The sequence below is a fragment of the Hypanus sabinus genome, chromosome 9 (genome assembly GCF_030144855.1).
Source record: "Hypanus sabinus isolate sHypSab1 chromosome 9, sHypSab1.hap1, whole genome shotgun sequence".
NCBI lineage: Eukaryota > Metazoa > Chordata > Chondrichthyes > Myliobatiformes > Dasyatidae > Hypanus > Hypanus sabinus.
In genome coordinates this window covers 46,770,966-46,790,005 of record NC_082714.1, presented here as the reverse complement: position 1 = coordinate 46,790,005, position 19,040 = coordinate 46,770,966, and the positions used below count along the sequence as shown (strand labels likewise).

The following is a 19,040-nucleotide window of genomic DNA, read 5'->3' as shown; positions in this document are numbered from 1 at the left end:
CATGCCCCGGGTGCTGGAGGTCCTTAGTAATGAATGCTGCCTTTCTGAGACACCGCTCCCTGAAGATGTCATGATTAATTCTACCCTCTGCCTCTTCTATTCCAAAGAAAACAACCTGATGGTCTTCTTTCCTCATGGCTGGAATTTTCCAGTACTGAAAATGTCTTTGAAAATTTGCTGTCTGATGTCATGACTTTTTTCTCTTGTGACTACAGCTGTGTGTAGTAATCAAGCTGTGGTGAAACTGTTATTTTGTGCATTCGTGTGTAACCTCCCTACTCTTCAATTCTGTGCCGAAACTAACTTAAAATAAATAAGCTTGTACGCTCTCTTAACCAAATTATTGACCAGTGCTGCTATTCTTCAAGGGATCTGTAGGTAAGCAATCCAATGCTCCCTAGTTTCTCCACACCACTAAACACGCTGCCATTTATTGTGTATTGCATATCTTATTGCACATCTTCAAATGCATAACCTCACATCTCTCTGCAGTAGGTTGCCATTTTTCTGTCCAGCTAACTGGCCATGTGTATTCTAAAAATTCTCTCTTCACTGTCAACCATTCAGCCAATCTTTGTAACATCTTTAAACACCTCACCGTGGCCTATAACGTGCGTTGGAATCGGGCAAATCTCAACAGGTGTAAAATGCTTGCACAGTTTTTCAGTGTATTGCAGCTGGAAGATCCAACCATGTAACTAGTCTGATTTCTGGAGCTGCTCCGTGGTTAAATGCGTTGGTTTCCAACACAACCTCAACATTAAATAAACCTTGTGGCTGTCTGGACTTGGGTAAAAATGCGTTATAAAAGATCTTTACTAGTGAAAGCCTGAATTCAATTTGAAAGTTTTTGTTTCAAAAACAAGCAGGTATTCATTAATATAAAATATTTTTATAGGAGTTTTATTTTCCATTTTGAAGGTGATACTTTCTATGGAAATTACAATGGGAATCGGTTTTAATGTGTTCAGACAGATTTTGATGAATTTAAAGATAGCAAAAAATCACACATCCAGTTATTATTCTTTTTGTAACTTCCCTTTACTCATTTAAAGAAAGAATCTTGTCTTCAAGTTTCCTCCGTTTTCTATTCCCACTGGTGGTCATGGGTGAGGAGAGTCACAGAGCTTGCTGCTATGAAGGAGATAAATGAAAATACACAGTTATAATGACAAGAGGATTGTAAAACCCTCTGCAAATTATGCAAATTCTCCTGATTTTAGTTCAGTTCCCACACGCTGTCAGGCATGGAAACTCCTCCTAGACTGTTTCCCAGATGATGTCATGGAGCAGTCACTAATCACTATTGAAATGAAAATAACACACCAAATCAATGAAAATGGGTAGCAACAAACAGCAAAACATTAACAGGAAGGATACTACATTGATTTTAAAAAGGCCATTGTTGAAGTTGCTCTCATTATGAGATGGTTAAAGATTAAAATAAGATGGCACTCCGGGTCTAATATGCTCATGAATCACAGGTAATGTTGTGAGAGTACTTTTAGTATATACAAAATATTGGCTAACATTTTGTTTCAATAAAATTCTCATAGCTATTCTCTGGAATGGCAAGTTGTTCATCTTGGCTTGCTTTCCTTGCTGTAGAACATTGAACAATCCGGGCTGGGGTAAATCTGTAATGAAATACGTGTCCAGGAGTTCCATTCTTTACACTAAGCAAGTGTGTCTGTCATTCACGTTTGGTCTCAATGTGTCTGTTTCTCTCGTTCCCCACAACTGTTGTGTCCAACTTGCATCTTCATTGATGCAACTTCAATGGAGGCCCTCTGCTATTGTCTGATTACTGAACAAAGTGCGTGTTATGCAGCATTACCTCAGTAACCAGCTTCGTGGACGTTAAATGAATCATTGCCACTCTGATATTGAAAGTTGTCGCTGCTATACCCAGTGCAATTTGAAATCCAAATGAAATTTCATTCTTTAACCTGTTTGATTTGCCCACTTTGTATTTCTGTCTCAGCTTGGTACTTTACCAAGTTAGAACAGCAGTTATATATAACATGCTACAAAGGGAAGTGTTACACTAGCCAAGATATAGCCAGGTTATTTTACACTCTAACAATTGCACATTCAATATTACTTTTTGCAATTATTTTACTGTTTTAGGTGCTGCTGTGGCAGCAGTGGTACAGGATAATAATTCTATAAAACACAATACAGCATACATAGTTGATATATGTTTAATCATCCCCAAATTCTATTTCTTTAGAACTGCATGAAGAATGTTTCCAGACATGTTTATACTGGAAACATGAAGGATATTTCCAGTATACTCATTACAACAATATTGTAAAGAAAATCGTCCCATAGAAATTCAAAGCCAAATGATATGTCTATGTTGACTTGACGATTTGTATCTGTACTGTCAATTAAAAGTAATGTGTTGGTGCATTTTAAGTTCATTCTGGTGCAGATTATTGAATTGGAACCTGGTGATGGAGAAGCTACCAGTCTTTGAGGTTAACTGCTGGCAGTTTGAGTATTTCGGCAATTTGGAAATCTATAAATTGTGCTCCAGCATTGGACTCAATCCAAAGCCTAGTGAGGGAGTAAGAACTTGGATAAATTGTCCAGCTGACAATTCTCAGTTTGCAGGGGCACGAGGTGTTTTCTTTCATCACAAAAACAGAAAATGTTGGAAGCAATCTTCAGGTCAGTCAGCTTCTGTGGAAAGCAAATTAGACTTAAGAGTTTAGGTTGAAGATCCTTTCTTGGACCATTTTCTTCCACTTACTTTGACAGAAACGAATGACTTATAGAATAGTGAGTAAATTTCACTTCTGATATAAGTTTGTCAATTGATAAGATTTTCAAATGAGGTATTTATTAAGAGAAAATTTAATTTTGTAATCATTTTAAATTATCTCCAATGGTTTATTGTAAATATTTTCAAGGAGTTTGTGTTCCAGGTTTTAAGATTATTTGAGTTTTCTAATTTTGTTTAAGCAGTCTTTGAAAGATTTCACAGAAAGTTTACCGCATGGAAGAAGGCCATTCAGCCCACTGAGTCTGTGCCAGCTCTGTTTAGCTCTGTAAAGCAATCCAGCAAGTTCCACTCCCCTGTGTTCTTCTGAGCCTTCAGGTTTTATTCCCCCACAAATGTATCCAGTTCCCCTTTGAATGGCAAACTTGGATCTACTTCCATTGCTCTCCCTGGTATTGCAATCTAACCACTCACCCTCCTTAAAAACATGCTCGTATCATATTTAGTTTTGGCATCATGTGAAAGATCAGATGTTCTCAAAAATAAATTATTGACAATTCCAGCTAAGCCTTTGGTTCTGATCTGGTCAACCTTAAATCTACATTCTTTTTTAGTGTGTGTGACTAGTTTGGTCCACACGATGCCCTTCCATTGAGTAGGGCCTCATGAAGGATAATCCTCCAGCATTTTCTGCAAGTTCCATTTGGATTAATGAGGTATGCTGCTGACTGCAACAGCAGGATTGAAGGCAAATCCTTTTTATCAAGTATGGAGGATGCTTTAAAGCTTTTTCTTTCACAGATTCATAATCCTAATTGACTAAGGATATCATCAATTTATTTTTGGATTACTACTTTTCTCTCCCTTGCTGTGTCTGTTATTGGTGGAGAGTATATAAATTGGATTTACACTTGACAGCTGTATCCACCTAGATTCTCTGGAAATCATTAATTTCTCTTTACTTTGAAAGCACAACAGAGTATCAATAAAATGGCATAGTCTCTTCCAAACAATTCCTTTTTAAGTTTGTAGTAATAGGAACAAGGATTCTTGTGGCATAGCAATGTGCAACATTTACACAAAGACGGGCTTGTATGAAAGACACTCATTAATGGATTAGTAGTTCAAATTATTTTAAAACAGTATGATTGACCATGTGAAACAACTAACATAAAATAACTTGATCTGCTGGGCAGTATCCCAATGGAGAGCAACATTCTAAACTGGGAGGTTCCCATAAGCCTTTTACTTTGACTGTAAATGGTGTCATTATACCGAAATTCTATGGCAGTCTTTTCAGGAAGTTAAAGTGTGACTACTAAAATTACCCTTCTTGGCCCAAATAGAAATTGGGTGGGGGGGAAAGAAAGCAAACAGTGATGATATAATTCTTTGCTAGTTGAAATTGACTGTTCTGCAAATGTGGCCATAAGGGTTTAAAGCTGCCAATAGATACCTTTCTCACTGGTGAGAGGTACTGTTGTAGGTTGTTGTGCAGGTGGGGAACAGAAGATCTGTTGCAGGTTGGTTAAAGCTAATCATCTATGATGTGATTGATTGGATTTGTGAGAGTGGCTTCAGAGACTGTTTCTTATCAATATGGCGTTTTGACTGAAAGTAGAATGTGGAACAGTAGAAGACCTATTGGCCCACAGTGTCTGTGCCGAAAATAAAACCAAAGTAAATCTCTTCTGCTTGTACATCCATATCCCCCCATCCCTGAAAATCCATGGACTGTATCTGTTTAACTGCCTCTTCAATTGCCCCCTATTGCACTACCCCTGTAGCCTGTTGGAGACACCTACCACTTTATGTGTTTTTTAAAAAAATATATTCCCACACATCTCCTTTAATCATTCCCCCTTCTCACCTTAAATGCATGTCCTTTAGTCGTTGGCATTTCTACCCTGGGGAAAATGATTGACTGCTTACCTAATCAATGGCTCTTTATAATTTTTATAAATTTCTATCAGGCCTCTGCTCAGATTTTGCCGTTCCAGAGAAAACAACCTTAAGTCTGTCCAGCCAGATAAACCAGGCAACATCTTGCTATACCTCCTCCACGTCTTTTCCAAAACTTCTACGCCCTTCCTTCCTTTCTGGTAGTGGAGTGTCAGATACCGGCTCTAGCATCACAAAGTTCGCAGCCTTCGAGTGATGCTGTGAATCATCACTATCAGTGAGTCAGAAGCTTGTCTCTTCCACTGAGAAGCAAATCAAGAACAATGTGAATAGACTAGTCCAGGGGTCAGCAACCTTTACCACTGAAAGAGCCACTTGGACCCGTTTCCCACAGAAAAGAAAACACTGGGAGCCGCAAAACCCGTTTGACATTTAAAATGAAATAACACTGCATACAACGTTTTGTTTTGCCTTTATGCTATGTATAAACAAACTATAATGTGTTGCATTTATGAAATTGATGAACTCCTGCAGAGAAAACGAAATTACATTTCTGCATGCAACAAAAACATTTTGAACTCCGAAAAAAAGACGTTGGGTTGAAGGTTACTTTTAAGTAAAATACTCAACGTCTATTTGAGTCCTTCTTGTATTTATGAAAAATGCCAAACTTAAATTTGCCGCCAGCAGCAAACCAAAAATAACGTCAGCCAGCTGTCAACCTGAAAAATAAAAGGACTATTTCACTGAACAATGAAAACATATGAATATACGTAAAATAATAGGCAATTAAAATATTTATCATACTTGTTCAGGTTGACTCACACCTGACAATGCAGTCGTATTCAGTAGGGATGGATCGATGCTTAGGGGAGTGACCGGGAAGGATAATGTGTTTTTTTCCTCTCTGAACTCACAGAAGCGTTTCCCAAACGATGTTTGCATTGCGATGATTGCAGAATGTAAATACCCCGAATTTATCATGTCGTGACCTTGTTTGAACTCTCTCAAATTGGGGAAGTGAGACAATGTGCCTTTCTGTAAATCTCTGGCAAGCACTGTCAACTTGCGCTCGAATGCCAAAACATCCTCCAACATGTGCAGGGCTGTACGTCCTTTCCCCTGAAGAGCTGTGTTCAGCGTGTTCAGGTGCGCTGTCATGTCTACCATGAAGTGTAGCTTTTCCAGCCACTCTGGCTGTTCCAGCTCAGGAAAGTTGAGCCCCTTGCTGCCCAGGAAAGTTTTCACTTCTTCCAGACACGCGACAAAGCGTTTCAGCACCTCCCCTCTGGACAGCCAGCGATAAAAACACGTTGTAGCGGTGTGCTACACGCAGTCAGTAAACTGCAGTCAAAGATAGCTTTATTTGAACTAAACAGCCTTGCTTTTAAGCCTCCCTCAACCCGCCCCCCATGGGCGCGGATGCTGCAAAAGACACGTACTCACAAACCCCCGTAGGCTATCTCCCTTAGCCTGAACGCTGGCTAATTGTGAGCCGGTTCGGATGTGTCAGGAAATGGGTCGCCACAACGTCTTATTTAGATTGTACAAGATCACCATAATCTTCAAATTTAGATTTACATTTCAAAAACTAACAAACTAACATAAAATACATTTTAATTAAATACTGACCATGTAGCGGTGTGATACACGCAGCGCTAAAATTACGACACGGAGTCGGTAACTGCAGTCGAAGGAAAAAACTTTATTCGAAATCTTCAGCCTCACTTTTAAGCCTCCCTCAACCTGCCCCCCCCCCCCCATGGCGCAGAAGCTCCAAAGCTCTGTGCTCGCAAACCCCCGTAGGCTATCTAATTGTGAGTCGGTTCGGATGTGCCAGGAAAAGGGTCGCCACAACCAATTATTTCCCAAAGCAACAGGGAGCCGCAGCACAGACGTAAAAGAGCCACATGTGGCTCTGGAGCCGCGGGTTGCCGACCCCCGGACTAGTCAATCAGTCTTGCACGAAGCACTAAAGGCTCACATCTTATTGAATCAGTAAGGTAATAATATTTATCAGGTTGTACTTGTTTACGGTTTTCCAATTGATGTGGAAATTTGATATATGGATCAATAACAACATTTTGTGCCTTACGATGTCTTTCCTTGAACATTGCCTGCTGCGCTCTCCTTTCCAGTGGCAGTGTTACCTCGTGACGTCCCCAGACTTGTTCAATTCCAGCAATCATCAAAAGCAGTGAAAACGGAATCCAAGGTTGTTTTATCCATATGTTATATTTGATAACCTTCCGTTGTCATTACAAACATTTGTAGATTTATTTAATATTATGTGGAGGGTAAAAAATAAAATTCTTGAAATCTGAAATAAGAGCAGATGCTGCTGAAAATACTCAGTGTGTGAGGTCACTAGGCCTTTTGTTCTGGAACAATAACCCTGCTGCGCTTCTTGTGAGTTCTGCTGAGTATCTCCAGCAAATCTTGTTTTTACTTCAAATCTCAATAATTGAAAAACAGCATTTCGATGGGATTTATTCTATACTGTCATGTGGAAGGACTATTGATTTCTATTGAGATGCAGCTCGTAATAGAAAAGGGTCTTTTGGCTTTGTGAACCGCCTTCTAGTAATCCCCCAATTTAACCCTAGCCTAATCGCAGGATGATTTACAATGGCAAACTAACCTGGCAACCAATACATCTTTGGACTGTGGGAGGAAACCGGAGCACCCAAAGGAAACCCACACAGTCACAGAGAGAGCGTGCAGACTCCTTACAGACAGTGGCGGGTATTGTAGCCAGGTCGCTGGTACTGTAAAGTGTTGTGCTAACCTCTGTGTTACCTTTCCCACCCCCCTCCACCAATGAATTGCACAAATCCCCTATCATACAAGTTCCTAATGGACATGTGTTGTGGCATAAAATCAAACTAGCAAGCAAATGTATGGTAAGATGGACGAGATATTTTATAGCACTTGTCAAAATGACTCACTGCAGTTTCTTGGGAAATGGAAAGTAAGTTATTTTTTAGTGATGGTGACATGCTAGGAGTGAAATATGAAAGCAGTATTCTGGGAAAATCATCATGATCATAATAACCACAAAACCATAATAACCAGGAGTTCAAGGATCAAGCTACAAGTATGAATTTGAGCGTGATTTCTTGCCTATCTGAGGTGAGGAAGTGCCAGAGCAGTGCATCTCACTGGGAGTTGCTGTCTCTTGTACAGGGTCTTGACTGGAATGGGTTTGTGCTGGTAGTGAGATTATGTCAATCCAGTTGATATGCACTTTTGCACTTCTGTTTTTACAAATTGGCCTTACGATTGAGCAGATGGAAGAGGACGTCCCCTTTGACATGGTGAAGCTGAGGAGCTGCACAGCTCTTCTACCAAGTTTACACCATTATCACCAGAGTGTATAACTGGATGCATTCTATAAGTGTTTTAATGATTTATGTAGGAGCCATGTTTCTGTTCTCTATCTGCTTTGTATTCTGTTTTGCATTTATTATTTATTTTACATTTATTATGCTAAGTAGTCTCAAGAATGGCGATGTGGTAAAAGCAAAGGGAATAAGCTACGTATTTATCCATAAAAACAATGAAAGTGGAATGCAAGGTTATTTTATTGACATATTATTCTAGACGACCATCCATCGTTATATTCTTACGTCATGGCAGTTTGTAGCTTGGGACGAGTGGAGGTCGTATCTTTAGCTGACTGCTCTGGTAAGACTGAATAGTGCTTGCTTTACACTTGGGTTGGCTTAAGTTTCATTGCTCCAAGATAGTATGTTTGCTAATTGCTAAGAAAGGATCGAATAAAGGATTCAACTTTTGGAACAGTCATTGGAGACGTGGGTGCATCATGCAAGTATAACTGCTCCATAGCGGTCGCAGGCTAGCGGCGATTGTTTTGGATTTGCCGTTACAGTTGAATTGCTCACTCCTCATAGATGCTGAATTGTCGTCCACTTTCTTGAGGTAGCCTGATATACTGCAAACATCAGCAGCTGTGTTTTCACCCAAATTCAACATGTAATAATTATTGGAAATTTGGATCATATGAGGCGATTGATGCTCCTTCTTTGTAAAGGCTAATTCCCAGTGGTGATTGATAATGCCATAGACCACCGAGAACAAGATACACATACATATTTATGGTTGGCTAGGATACACTTAATGCCTTCATGGTTGGTGCATGGCCAAGTGGTTAAGGCGTTCGTCTAGTGATCTGAAGGTCGCTAGTTCGAGCCTTGGCTGAGGCTGCGTGTATGTCCTTGAGCAAGGCACTTAACCACACATTGCTCTGCGACGACACCAGTACGAAGCTGTATGGGTCCTAATGCCCTTCCCTTGGACAACATTGGTGGCGTGGAGAGGGGAGACTTGCAGCTTGGGCAATTGCTGGTCTTCCATTTAAAAAAAAATCCTTGCCCAGGAAACTTTCCAAGGTGCAAATCCATGGTCTATCAATACTAATGGAGGCCTACACACTACCAATGCCATCATAACAGAAAGTAAAGTAGCAATAATATAACCCCTGAATAACAGAATAACAGTGTGTTTTTCAGGAATTGCGTATAAAATCATACGTACAAATCAACAAGACGTCACGTTATTCATAGTAGCTTTGCATTATTACCTTTTTTTTTTGCAGTGCTGCCCTTGAGAAACATCCACTTCATTTTTCTTTCCAAGATGGAATAATTCCTGAGATCTGTCCTGCAGAAGGCGAAGAAACCTGGTCATTGAACATTAAACGAGGAATCCTCAGTGTCTTCCAAGATTCGTACACAGTGAATAAAAAGGAAACGGTCGAGGAGGTAACAAGCTTCATATAATCATCTTAAGATTTGATATTTAGACTGGAAGGCACTTTAAAATTCAAATGAAAGAGAAGTTTTATCTGATTGAACTAACTGTGGAAAATAACAAGGACTTGAAAGATTCCGTATCAGTAACCATATCGTTCAATAAATGTTATTTGTGTTGCATTCCTGTTTTGTCATTTGGCTTGTAAATACAAGAAGGTGACTCTAGAGTCAATAATGTTGCAGTTAGTAACTGAGTCAGAGGGATCAAGATACATTGAGTAGCAAAACTTGAGTAGCAAAATATGTGATTCACAGATGCAGGTCTGAGTTGGTAGTAAAGAAGGTAAATGCAATGTTAGCATTCTTTTTGAGAGCACTAGAATATAAAAGCAAAGATGGAATGCCAGGGCTTTATAAGGCATTGCTCAAACCACGTTTGGAGTATCGTGAGCAGTTTGGGATCCCATATCCACAGTACGTGTTACTATAGGAGATGATCCAGAGGGGGTTTATGAGAATTATTTCAGGAATGAAGGGGTAAAGTATGAGGGGTGTTTGGCTCTGGAGTTTAGAAAGATAGGGAGGGGGAGGATCTCACTGAAACCTTTTGAATACTGAAAGACCTAGAAAGGATGTGCAGAATGATGTTTCCAGTAGAGGGAGAATGTCAGAATAGAAGGATGTCCTTGTAGAACAGTGATGAATAGGAATTTCTTTAGCCAGAGGGTGGTAAATCTGTGGAATTCATTGCCTCATATGGCTGTTGCCAAGTCATTGGGTATAGAGAAGCAGCATTTAATAAGTTCTTCCACTCTGTCATCTGATTCCTAAATGGACATTGAATCCATGAACACTGCCTCACTTTTTGTTCAATATCATTTCTGTTGTTGCAGTACTTTTAATTTAACTATGTATAATACATAAGCATACTTACCATAATTGATTTACTTATTAATTTTTCTTTGTACCATACTGCTGCCGCTAAGTTAATAAATTACATGTGCTGGTGATGTTGAATCTGATTCTGCCTCTGATTCTTGATGGTTTTATGGACTAAAGACGTGCAGGACCGTCAAGGATAACAAGTGAAAATCTGTCTCAAACAAAGACGTCATTGCTTTAAACAAAAAGAACTTGGGAGTTATCTGAAAGGCCCTGGTTAGCATTTGTGTCTCAACCAGCGTAATCAGTTTACAAGTGCTTTAGGGTTTCCAGAGAAAGTGAAAAATATTATCTAAGTTGATCCTTAATTCTTAAATTTGTGGGGATGTGGAATAGGGAGGTTTTGCTACTGTGAGAGCTAATTGTGCAGTAATTGCATATACAGTAACTGAATCAACAGAGAAACATCAATACCTTGTTCCTTTTACAAAGAAATATATTCACTGTTGTTTCTTTGATGCTGAACCAATATTGAGCTAGAAAAGGAAATAAATAAGAGATAAGATTGAAAGTTTGGTTGATGGATGGGTCTGTGAGGTTTTGAGAGCTGAAGAGGTTCAATGAGTGGGTTCCAGATAAGACCATGAAGCTGGACTAAGTTTTCAAATTTTGGGGAGGTGCATAATGAATAAAATGATAGCACTCTTTAATTATGTTGAACATCAATCTCTAAAATATAATGTTCATTTCAGTTAATAAATCATTCTGCCATTAATATTTTACACAGGTCGATATTTCGGGCCAGTGTCCATCTTCATACACAGTTCAAGGTTCTCTTCTTGTGAAATCTAAAGACCTGAACCTCTGTTCCCAACGTGGAACGGCTGTCACTTCACTGCAGTCAGTTGTTCTACCAGATTCTACAGTAAGCTTGAGATTTATTGTCATCCACTATATAGGGATAAAGTACTCATAGAATGAAATTCTTTGTGTGGGAATTGTTGGCGCTGTGTTTTTGTCACTGAAATTGTATTGGAAACTGGGGGTTTGTGAATTCTGAGATTTTTGCCCAAGATTAATTTATGTTTGCTGTGAATGCATAGAAGACCTGCAAGTTTTGTTGTTCCATCCAGCATTGTGGGAGTAGCTCATTCAGAAGAAAGCTTTCAGCTGGTCAGTGCAGTGTGTTTCTAAAGGTCATGGAAGGGGAACTCCCTAATTATGTTGGATGCTAGACTTAAGAAAGTAAGCTGTCTTTAATTGACTTAATAACTTGCTACCCTTCAGGTCCACTACCATTCCTCCAATTCCAATCTCAAGATCATAGCACCATGAGCTATCAATTCTATCTGATCAATCTGATCACCATCCACCCCATTCATCAATATCTTGACTTGGCAATTTTCAATACCCAATCATAAGCACTGATTTTTGCCCTCTATGACTCTATCTAGAATTAATTACCACCAGCCATCAACCCTCAACCCTATCCAGTCAACTTCTATTGTTTCTTTCTTCACCCCTTCCCTCCAACTTCTTATGCTGTCTTCCCTGTAGCAGTCCCGATGAAGGGTATCAACCTGAAATGTTGCCAATCCATTTCCCTCCATTGATATTGCTCGATCTGCTGAGCTTCTCCAGTGCATTGTGTTTCTACCATATACATACTGGTGTGTTTCACCATCTCACTTTAGCTAATTTCCTTCGATATCCCTACCAGGATGGAAATTAAGAGAGAAAAAATCTTCATACATTGCCAATTTTCCTTTGGAGGCCATTAGACAAAATATTTGTTGGTCTGTCACACAATGATTGTCAACATACACTGAAGATTTTCTAGACCGCCATACTTTTCCAAAAGTGCACCATTAAATTGTTGACAAATAATGAATAAATATAATACATACTTTATGTATAGTTCTGAAGCACATCACAGGATGCAGAGAAAAACTAACTGGCACCAACTATCAAAGTCTCTTGGATCACATTTCTTCCCCATTTTGATGTTTGGTCACTGAACCTCTTGACCATGTATGTATGATTTTATGTATCAAGTTGCTGCTGTATGATTGGTTGATTAGAAGCTTGCATTAATAAGCAGGAGTACCTAATAAAGCAGTCACTGAGTGTGTCTTTGCTGGCACCTTAAATCACCTTCTTATATAGTGATTAAAAGAAAAATGACTATTGTGAAAGCAAGGGTGCTGGCGTATGAAAAACATGGAAAGGATGATGCATCTGTTTCATTGTTCTCACTCAGTCTCACCAGCAGATCCTGGATTCCCAGCTGGAATGTGTGCAGAGCTACAAAGATGGCGTCGTACACGTAACCACCTGTAGTGAGTCAAATGTCTTTCGATTTTTCTCCAAAGAAGGGAAGGGTGCAAAGACAGAGGTCTTCACAACATTGAAACTTTTGAAGAAAGAAGAAGTAACATCCATGTTCAGAGGTGAGACAAGAAGTACCAATGCTGAAACAATATTTAACGCAATATTTATCTTTTTCAGAGAGGAACTGTATCCTCTACTAGCCTCAACTGAGTTACTGTTGCTTATGTGCCCCAAGCCAAATGGGTACCATTAATACCAACAGATTGTGTTGAATCCCCAAACTTTATTTGAGCAACTTGTTCTTTTTTTAAAAGAGGTATGTAGAACGAAGAATGGAAGGTACTGGTTTAATTTTAGAAAAAAGGCATAGCACAACTTAAAAGCAAATAGATCAATGAGTTCCTTCATAACAGACATGTTCGATGGTTCAGACTACTCTTTTTGAATTAAAATGATCATGCTCTTCTTTTGATTATGAATATGAATCCAGTGGATATTTTCTCAACCAATGAATGCATTAGCTTTCAAGCATATTTTCTGCAAATCCTTATTTAACACCACTCATTATCTATCAACTTTTGAAGCCTCAAAGTCAAGTTTACTGCATATACACTTGTCTGTATAGCTGCAATGAAGATGATGCTGAGATACGTCTTAGGATGTGCTGGTCATGTTATCAGTGATGTAATTTGGGGTCATCAAGTTTCGGGTCGTTCAGTATCAGACACTCTTGTCCACGTGACCCAGCCAGGGCCTGGCTTGTGGCCCAGCGGCATTGGTCTACAAGTCACACCTCTTGACCCAAAGGCGTTTGGAGGCTCGCTCAGCAGCCTCTGTGACAGTCCTGAAGGCTCTTCTCTTCACAGCACCTGTAATGCCAAGGAGAGAGTGGGTTCTGCACAGCAAACAGCCAGCAAAACCTCAACACCCCACCTCTACAGTCTGGCATCATGCGCTCCACCCCTGTCTCTAGGACTGCTCTATCCTCTCCTGCTATTTGGCTTTCTGATGCCTCATCAACCCTGTCTTCCTAAAGAACTGTCAGTTCCACCATGACCTCCACCTTTGAGGTTTCTGACAATGACCACATCAGACCTTAAGGATGGTGATGCGATGAAGCCAAGAAACTTTAGTTGCTTGTGAATATCCACTTTCAGTTGCTAGTCAGACGCTACGGCGTGCAAGCCTGCTGGTGATCTGGGCTGAGGGTGTGGTTGATTTCCAACATGGACAAAGGCTATGGGCTTTCTGGGATGGTGGAAGTACCTACTGTTGTTAATGACCAATGAGATACTTTCTGTCACTGCCTTCAGCACCTGATCATGGTGGCAGCGGAAGTGGTGATCTCCCAACGCTTTTGGGCAACTGCTAAGGCTACATTGCAGGGCCGAGAGTGTACGATGATAAAAACTTACTTGTGGCAGCATCATAGGCACACTATTAAACAACATTCACCAGAAATGCGAGAAACTAAACAAAAAAATTATACACAGTCTTTCCAAGAAGGAACAGAATTAAAACCTAATAAAGTCCATTTTAGTGTGAAGTGATCGAAGTGGTCATAGTGTTGCTAAACTGTAGTGATGAGGGTTGTGTGGTTTAATGTAAGATGTAGATGCTTCAATGGAAACGTAGAATTTGTCACTGATTTGTGAGTTGTGAAGTAATTTTTGGTATTCTGTAAACTAGTGTGTTTGCTTCTATAATAAACAGTGGACCTGAAGACATTCCAGCACAAAACTTTGATATTTGAAAGAGAAAGTGAGCGAGGGAAAACTGTGGAATATACAAGTGCAGAAAGAGTGGCGGAGGCTGTGAGACAGCTCTGCTTGGTCAAAGGCATGACCTTGGAGGTAAGCCATCTTTTAGTTCCTTAAGTTGAGTGAGCGATGGGATTTATATTACTAATAGACTGTTTTAAATTCTTTATTCACAAAGACCAAGTCTCACAATTTTAGGTTCTTTTAAAACTCTGTGGCATTTCCTTGAAAGTGCAATCACACTGGCATTTATAAAGCGTTATTCTTTTTTATAAGCAATTTCCAAAGCTGGGTTGGGGGAATAAACAGCGCCTATGTTGTAGAATAGCAATAAGTCTGAAGGGGATAAGAAAGAACAGGGCATGAATAAACAAAATAAAGTTGTGATGAACAGATGCCAAGTTTGGGTATGAAAATCACCCCTAACTGAAATGGTTAAAGGGCTGTGGAAACCTCCCAAGAGGTGTTTGCATAGTTTTTGCTCCATAAGATTTCTGTGGCAGAGTAATGCTTTGCATTCATACAGTGGAGAAAGACACCATTCAGTCCAGTGGGTCTGTGCTCATTCTGTACAGGAGCTATACTCCTGTTCCCTTGCCATGCCCCTTTAAATTGACCTTGATAAATTTAACATTGTTTTTGTGTTGAAGGAAAGTTTAATTATTTACTAAGTTTAAATTGAGTAGCGGGGATACAATGGGCTTTTGATGCTATTGAGTAGCCCAATATTTCAAATCGAGTAACTTTTCAGTGCATGGAGACATTTGTATTTAACTCCTGAAACACTGGGTTCTGCAGATGCTGGAAATCCAGATGTAACACACAAAATGCTGGAGGAAGTCAGCAGGTCGGGCAGAATCTATGGAGAGGGAAAAAATGTCCTGATGAGGAGTCTTGGCCAGTAACCTTGACTGTTTATTCCTCTCCGTAGATGCTGCCTGACCTGCCAGGGTCCAGTATTTTGTGTGTGTTGCTCTGAATTTAACTCCGCTCTGTGTGATAGGGTGTCTCTTCATCTAATTTTTAATATTAATTAGGGTAGCTCACGCTGCAACAGGTCGAGCCACTGCCTCATGGCACCTGAGATACAGATTCAATCCTCCCTCGTGGAACTTCCATATTCTTCCTCGCCTTTCCTGCCGCATCCCAAAGATGTGTGAGCCAGTAGGGTAATTGACCACTGGAAATTGCCATCAATGCATTGATTTTGAGAAGAGTTTACAGGAAGCTGGGGGAATTTTTAAGTGTAATTTTATGCATTTTTAGTGTATTATTAGCATATATTATAAGTGTACAGCGATGGCTGTACATCGCTTGGTAGGCCAGGAGTCCAGTCTCCATGCTGTATCCCTCTATGACTCTATTAAAACAGGTCACTCAGTCAGAAAACAGAATGCACTGTGTGAGAGAAATGCGAAATAGGATGGGAAAGTAGATGTGACAGTCCCATTTGTTTCTTATGATGTGGAGGGACATGGTCTTTCCATTGACCACAATAGTTCTGAGCAAATTTTCCTATGGAAGTGGTTTGCCATTACCTTCTGTGCCAGTCCCAGGAAGTAATTTTAATATACAAGATACTGAATATTACATAATCAATTTCATAACTCTGAATATAGCATGGGGAGTGGGGTAGCTAAGGTTCATTCCAAATCTTAGAATTATTGAACCAGGATGCACAAATTTAATTTGGTTCTTCTCATGGTGATGCACTTCAGTTCATGAATTTTATGGAGGGATTTGGTTTTTGTGTTTTGAGATTAAATAACAAAGCATGCAAAACTGTAAGATGGATGAAGCAGAGTTGGAATACAAGAGTTACCCATTCTTAGAGGCTCAGGAGCTGAATTGCAAAACTAGGATGTAATGCGTTTGACTACTGATGAGAGGAGGTAGTTACAAATTGCTTGAGTTTTTCTTAAAATGTATAGATCGAAATTCATAAAGAAACTAGATGCAAAAGTGATACAGACCCAAGAATAAGAAGCAAAGACTTGTGGACCGACACAGATTTTTAATGTGTTGTTTCTCAATCTGCACTGATGCAAATATTCACTCCTGCAATGACTGTGCAAGTACATTTCAATTTTATGAAATCATTGAGGGTCAGAAACATAATGGGAACTTAGTTATTTTTATATTATGGGGATGAATTTTCTATTCCTTTCGTCTACGTTGCATGGACATGTGGATAGATTTTCTGTTGATTCTCTCCTATTTTATGTGAATTCTGGTTTATTTATTAAGTATGAGCAAATCTTCTTGGAATATTTGTTGTACCTGTATCTGCTGTGCAGTGGTTCAAGAGCGCAGTTTATCACCACCTTCTCAAGGGCAACAAGGGATGGGCAATAAATGTTGGCTTAGCAGATGACACCAGCATCCTGTAAATTAATAAATTTTAAAAAAATGACTGGAAAAAATTTACATGCTGTTTGGGATTTAGCAGGTTTTTCTGATCCACCTAGCAATCAGAAACTTCCTGATAGAATTTGCAATTATATTAACTAGCAACATGGATGTCAACTTTTGTATTGGAATAGTTCTACATTGAGAGATTTGGAGAATAATTCTTCAGATACTTTGAAATCATTCCTTCCTCTATTTGATGTTTGATACAAAGAGATTAAGCAGTTTGTATTTCATTGGGAACACAACATGATGTATTAATCATAAAGTTTTAATCATTTTATGCCATAAATACATTGTGGTCTTTTAGAACAACAGACTTTAATTGTGTATGGAGTATTTGCATAGAAATTGACCACCTCTGTGCATGTTTTTATTGCATAAACCATATAGAAAATTGTTTTCTGTGGATTACATTGGGTCATCTGGGTCAAACAGTGTCCATTGAGAAACTGGGATAGGCACATTGAGGTGCTCTTCACATCAGATCTCCAGATTTGGAGGTCATTGGAGTCTTTGTGTACAGCGTATGACTTTTGTTATTGACTTTTATACAACTAGAAATAAACAATGCTGCTTTGTTGTATTTGTGTATGATTAAAATGATACTCTATGATTAGAAATGGTTAGTTTTAGAGTTCTCTGCAGGCTATTCAGTCGCCTGACATCAATGCATTAGGTACAACTGGGAATGGTCCCTCCAGCTGTATGGTGTCTCAGTGGTAAAACTATTGGCAGCTATTTACTTCTCCAGGTCAGGCAGAGTAGGCGAGTAGCTTTGGGCCAGGAAGCACAGATGTGCCACTGGCAAATAGTTTCAATAGAGCACTCAGTGACACCATACCCTACCTGTGGTGAGCAATGTGTGTACGTTTCCTAGGGTGGAGTTGACTGAGCTTTGTGACATCCTGCAGCCACACTTTTCATTCTACTCTGATACTTGGACTGTTTGAATGACCACTGCATCATGAAATGTCAAATTTAGATTAAGGGCAAGAAACTCGGATCTACAAATAGTGTCCTTAACTTAAATGAAGACAATTTCAATGTCAGAGCTGGTTAGGATAGACAGGGGAAACAGATCAAAGGATAAAATGGGCTATCATCTGATTTAGAATTTAAGGAGATAGTTCATAATAACCGCAAGGGTATATACCGGTGAAAAAGGAAGGCTTTAGGAGAAAAATGCATCATCTGTGGCTAACAGAGGGAATTAAGGGTGATGTTAAACTTCGTGTTGTAGAGGTTAATGGTAGGTCAAAAACTTCCAGAAACCAGCAAAGTCTTCACCTATCACTTGTACTCTTTCTGCTCCCCTTAACAACTTATTCTGGCTTCTTTCCCCACCGTTTCCAGTACTGATGAAGGGTCTTGGCCCAAAACGTCAACTGTTTATTCCTCTCTATATATGCTGCCTGATCTGTTGAGTTCCTCCAACATTTTAGATGTGCTGATTCTGTGCTGTGAAAATTTCCCGGAGTTTGGAGAGATCCCGGAGCACTGGTTAATCACAGGTGCTAATTCAAGACAAGAAGGCAAGTACTAAACCAAAAAGCTTAATGGCTTCCAGCAGATTCACTGCCTTCCCTCAACATTTTCTACTCCATGCTATATCAGAAGGGTCCTCCGTGCACTCTCTCCACACGGAAGTGTCAGCATCCACTTCAGTTTCACTGAAGATCTGATGGAATACTGTACTTTGGGACGTGTAGTGTCACTGGCTTCACACAGTCATTGTTGCTTACAAGGGTTCACCTTAGTAACCAGGATCTTTCCATCAATGAAAACGGTATTGTGAAAAAGCAGGAGGAATTCCTAATGGTTAACGTTGCATCTGTGTGATGCACATATGATGTCTTTATGCTTGGAAAGCAAAGCTGCTGGATATTTTCCTGTGGTCAGCACTGCTCAGACAGATGATTCCTGGAGGACACTCTACTATTTCCCTGGCTTCTCCATGGTTAGCATAGCACTATAACACTGCTAGCTGCCCTGGTTCATTTCCGCTGCTACCTGAAGGAGTTTGGATGTTCTCCCTGGAAAACCATTCGAATTTTTTTCCTCCTGTTTCCTCCTACATTCCGAAAGATGCAGGGGCTAATCCCATGGGCCTCGTTGGCGGCATGGAATTCAGGGGGAGATGATGGGAATGTGTCCTGAATAAGGTGTGGTTTGTATAGACGGTGCTTGATGATCACAACACTCATTGGGATCAAGGTCTGCTTCATGTTGAAGGGACCAATGACTGTAGCA

The 19,040-nt window shown here is 39.8% G+C and overlaps 1 protein-coding gene across 1 annotated transcript in view; it reads left to right on the top strand.

Moving 5' to 3' along the window:
• LOC132400048 (apolipophorins-like) overlaps positions 1 to 19,040 on the top strand; it is a 103,906-nt gene that overhangs the window by 61,216 nt on the left and 23,650 nt on the right. The window contains exons 6-9 of the mRNA XM_059981134.1: positions 9,249 to 9,414; positions 11,075 to 11,212; positions 12,548 to 12,737; positions 14,332 to 14,471. Coding sequence (XP_059837117.1) covers positions 9,249 to 9,414; positions 11,075 to 11,212; positions 12,548 to 12,737; positions 14,332 to 14,471 — 634 coding nt within the window. The remainder of the gene's footprint in view (positions 1 to 9,248; positions 9,415 to 11,074; positions 11,213 to 12,547; positions 12,738 to 14,331; positions 14,472 to 19,040) is intronic.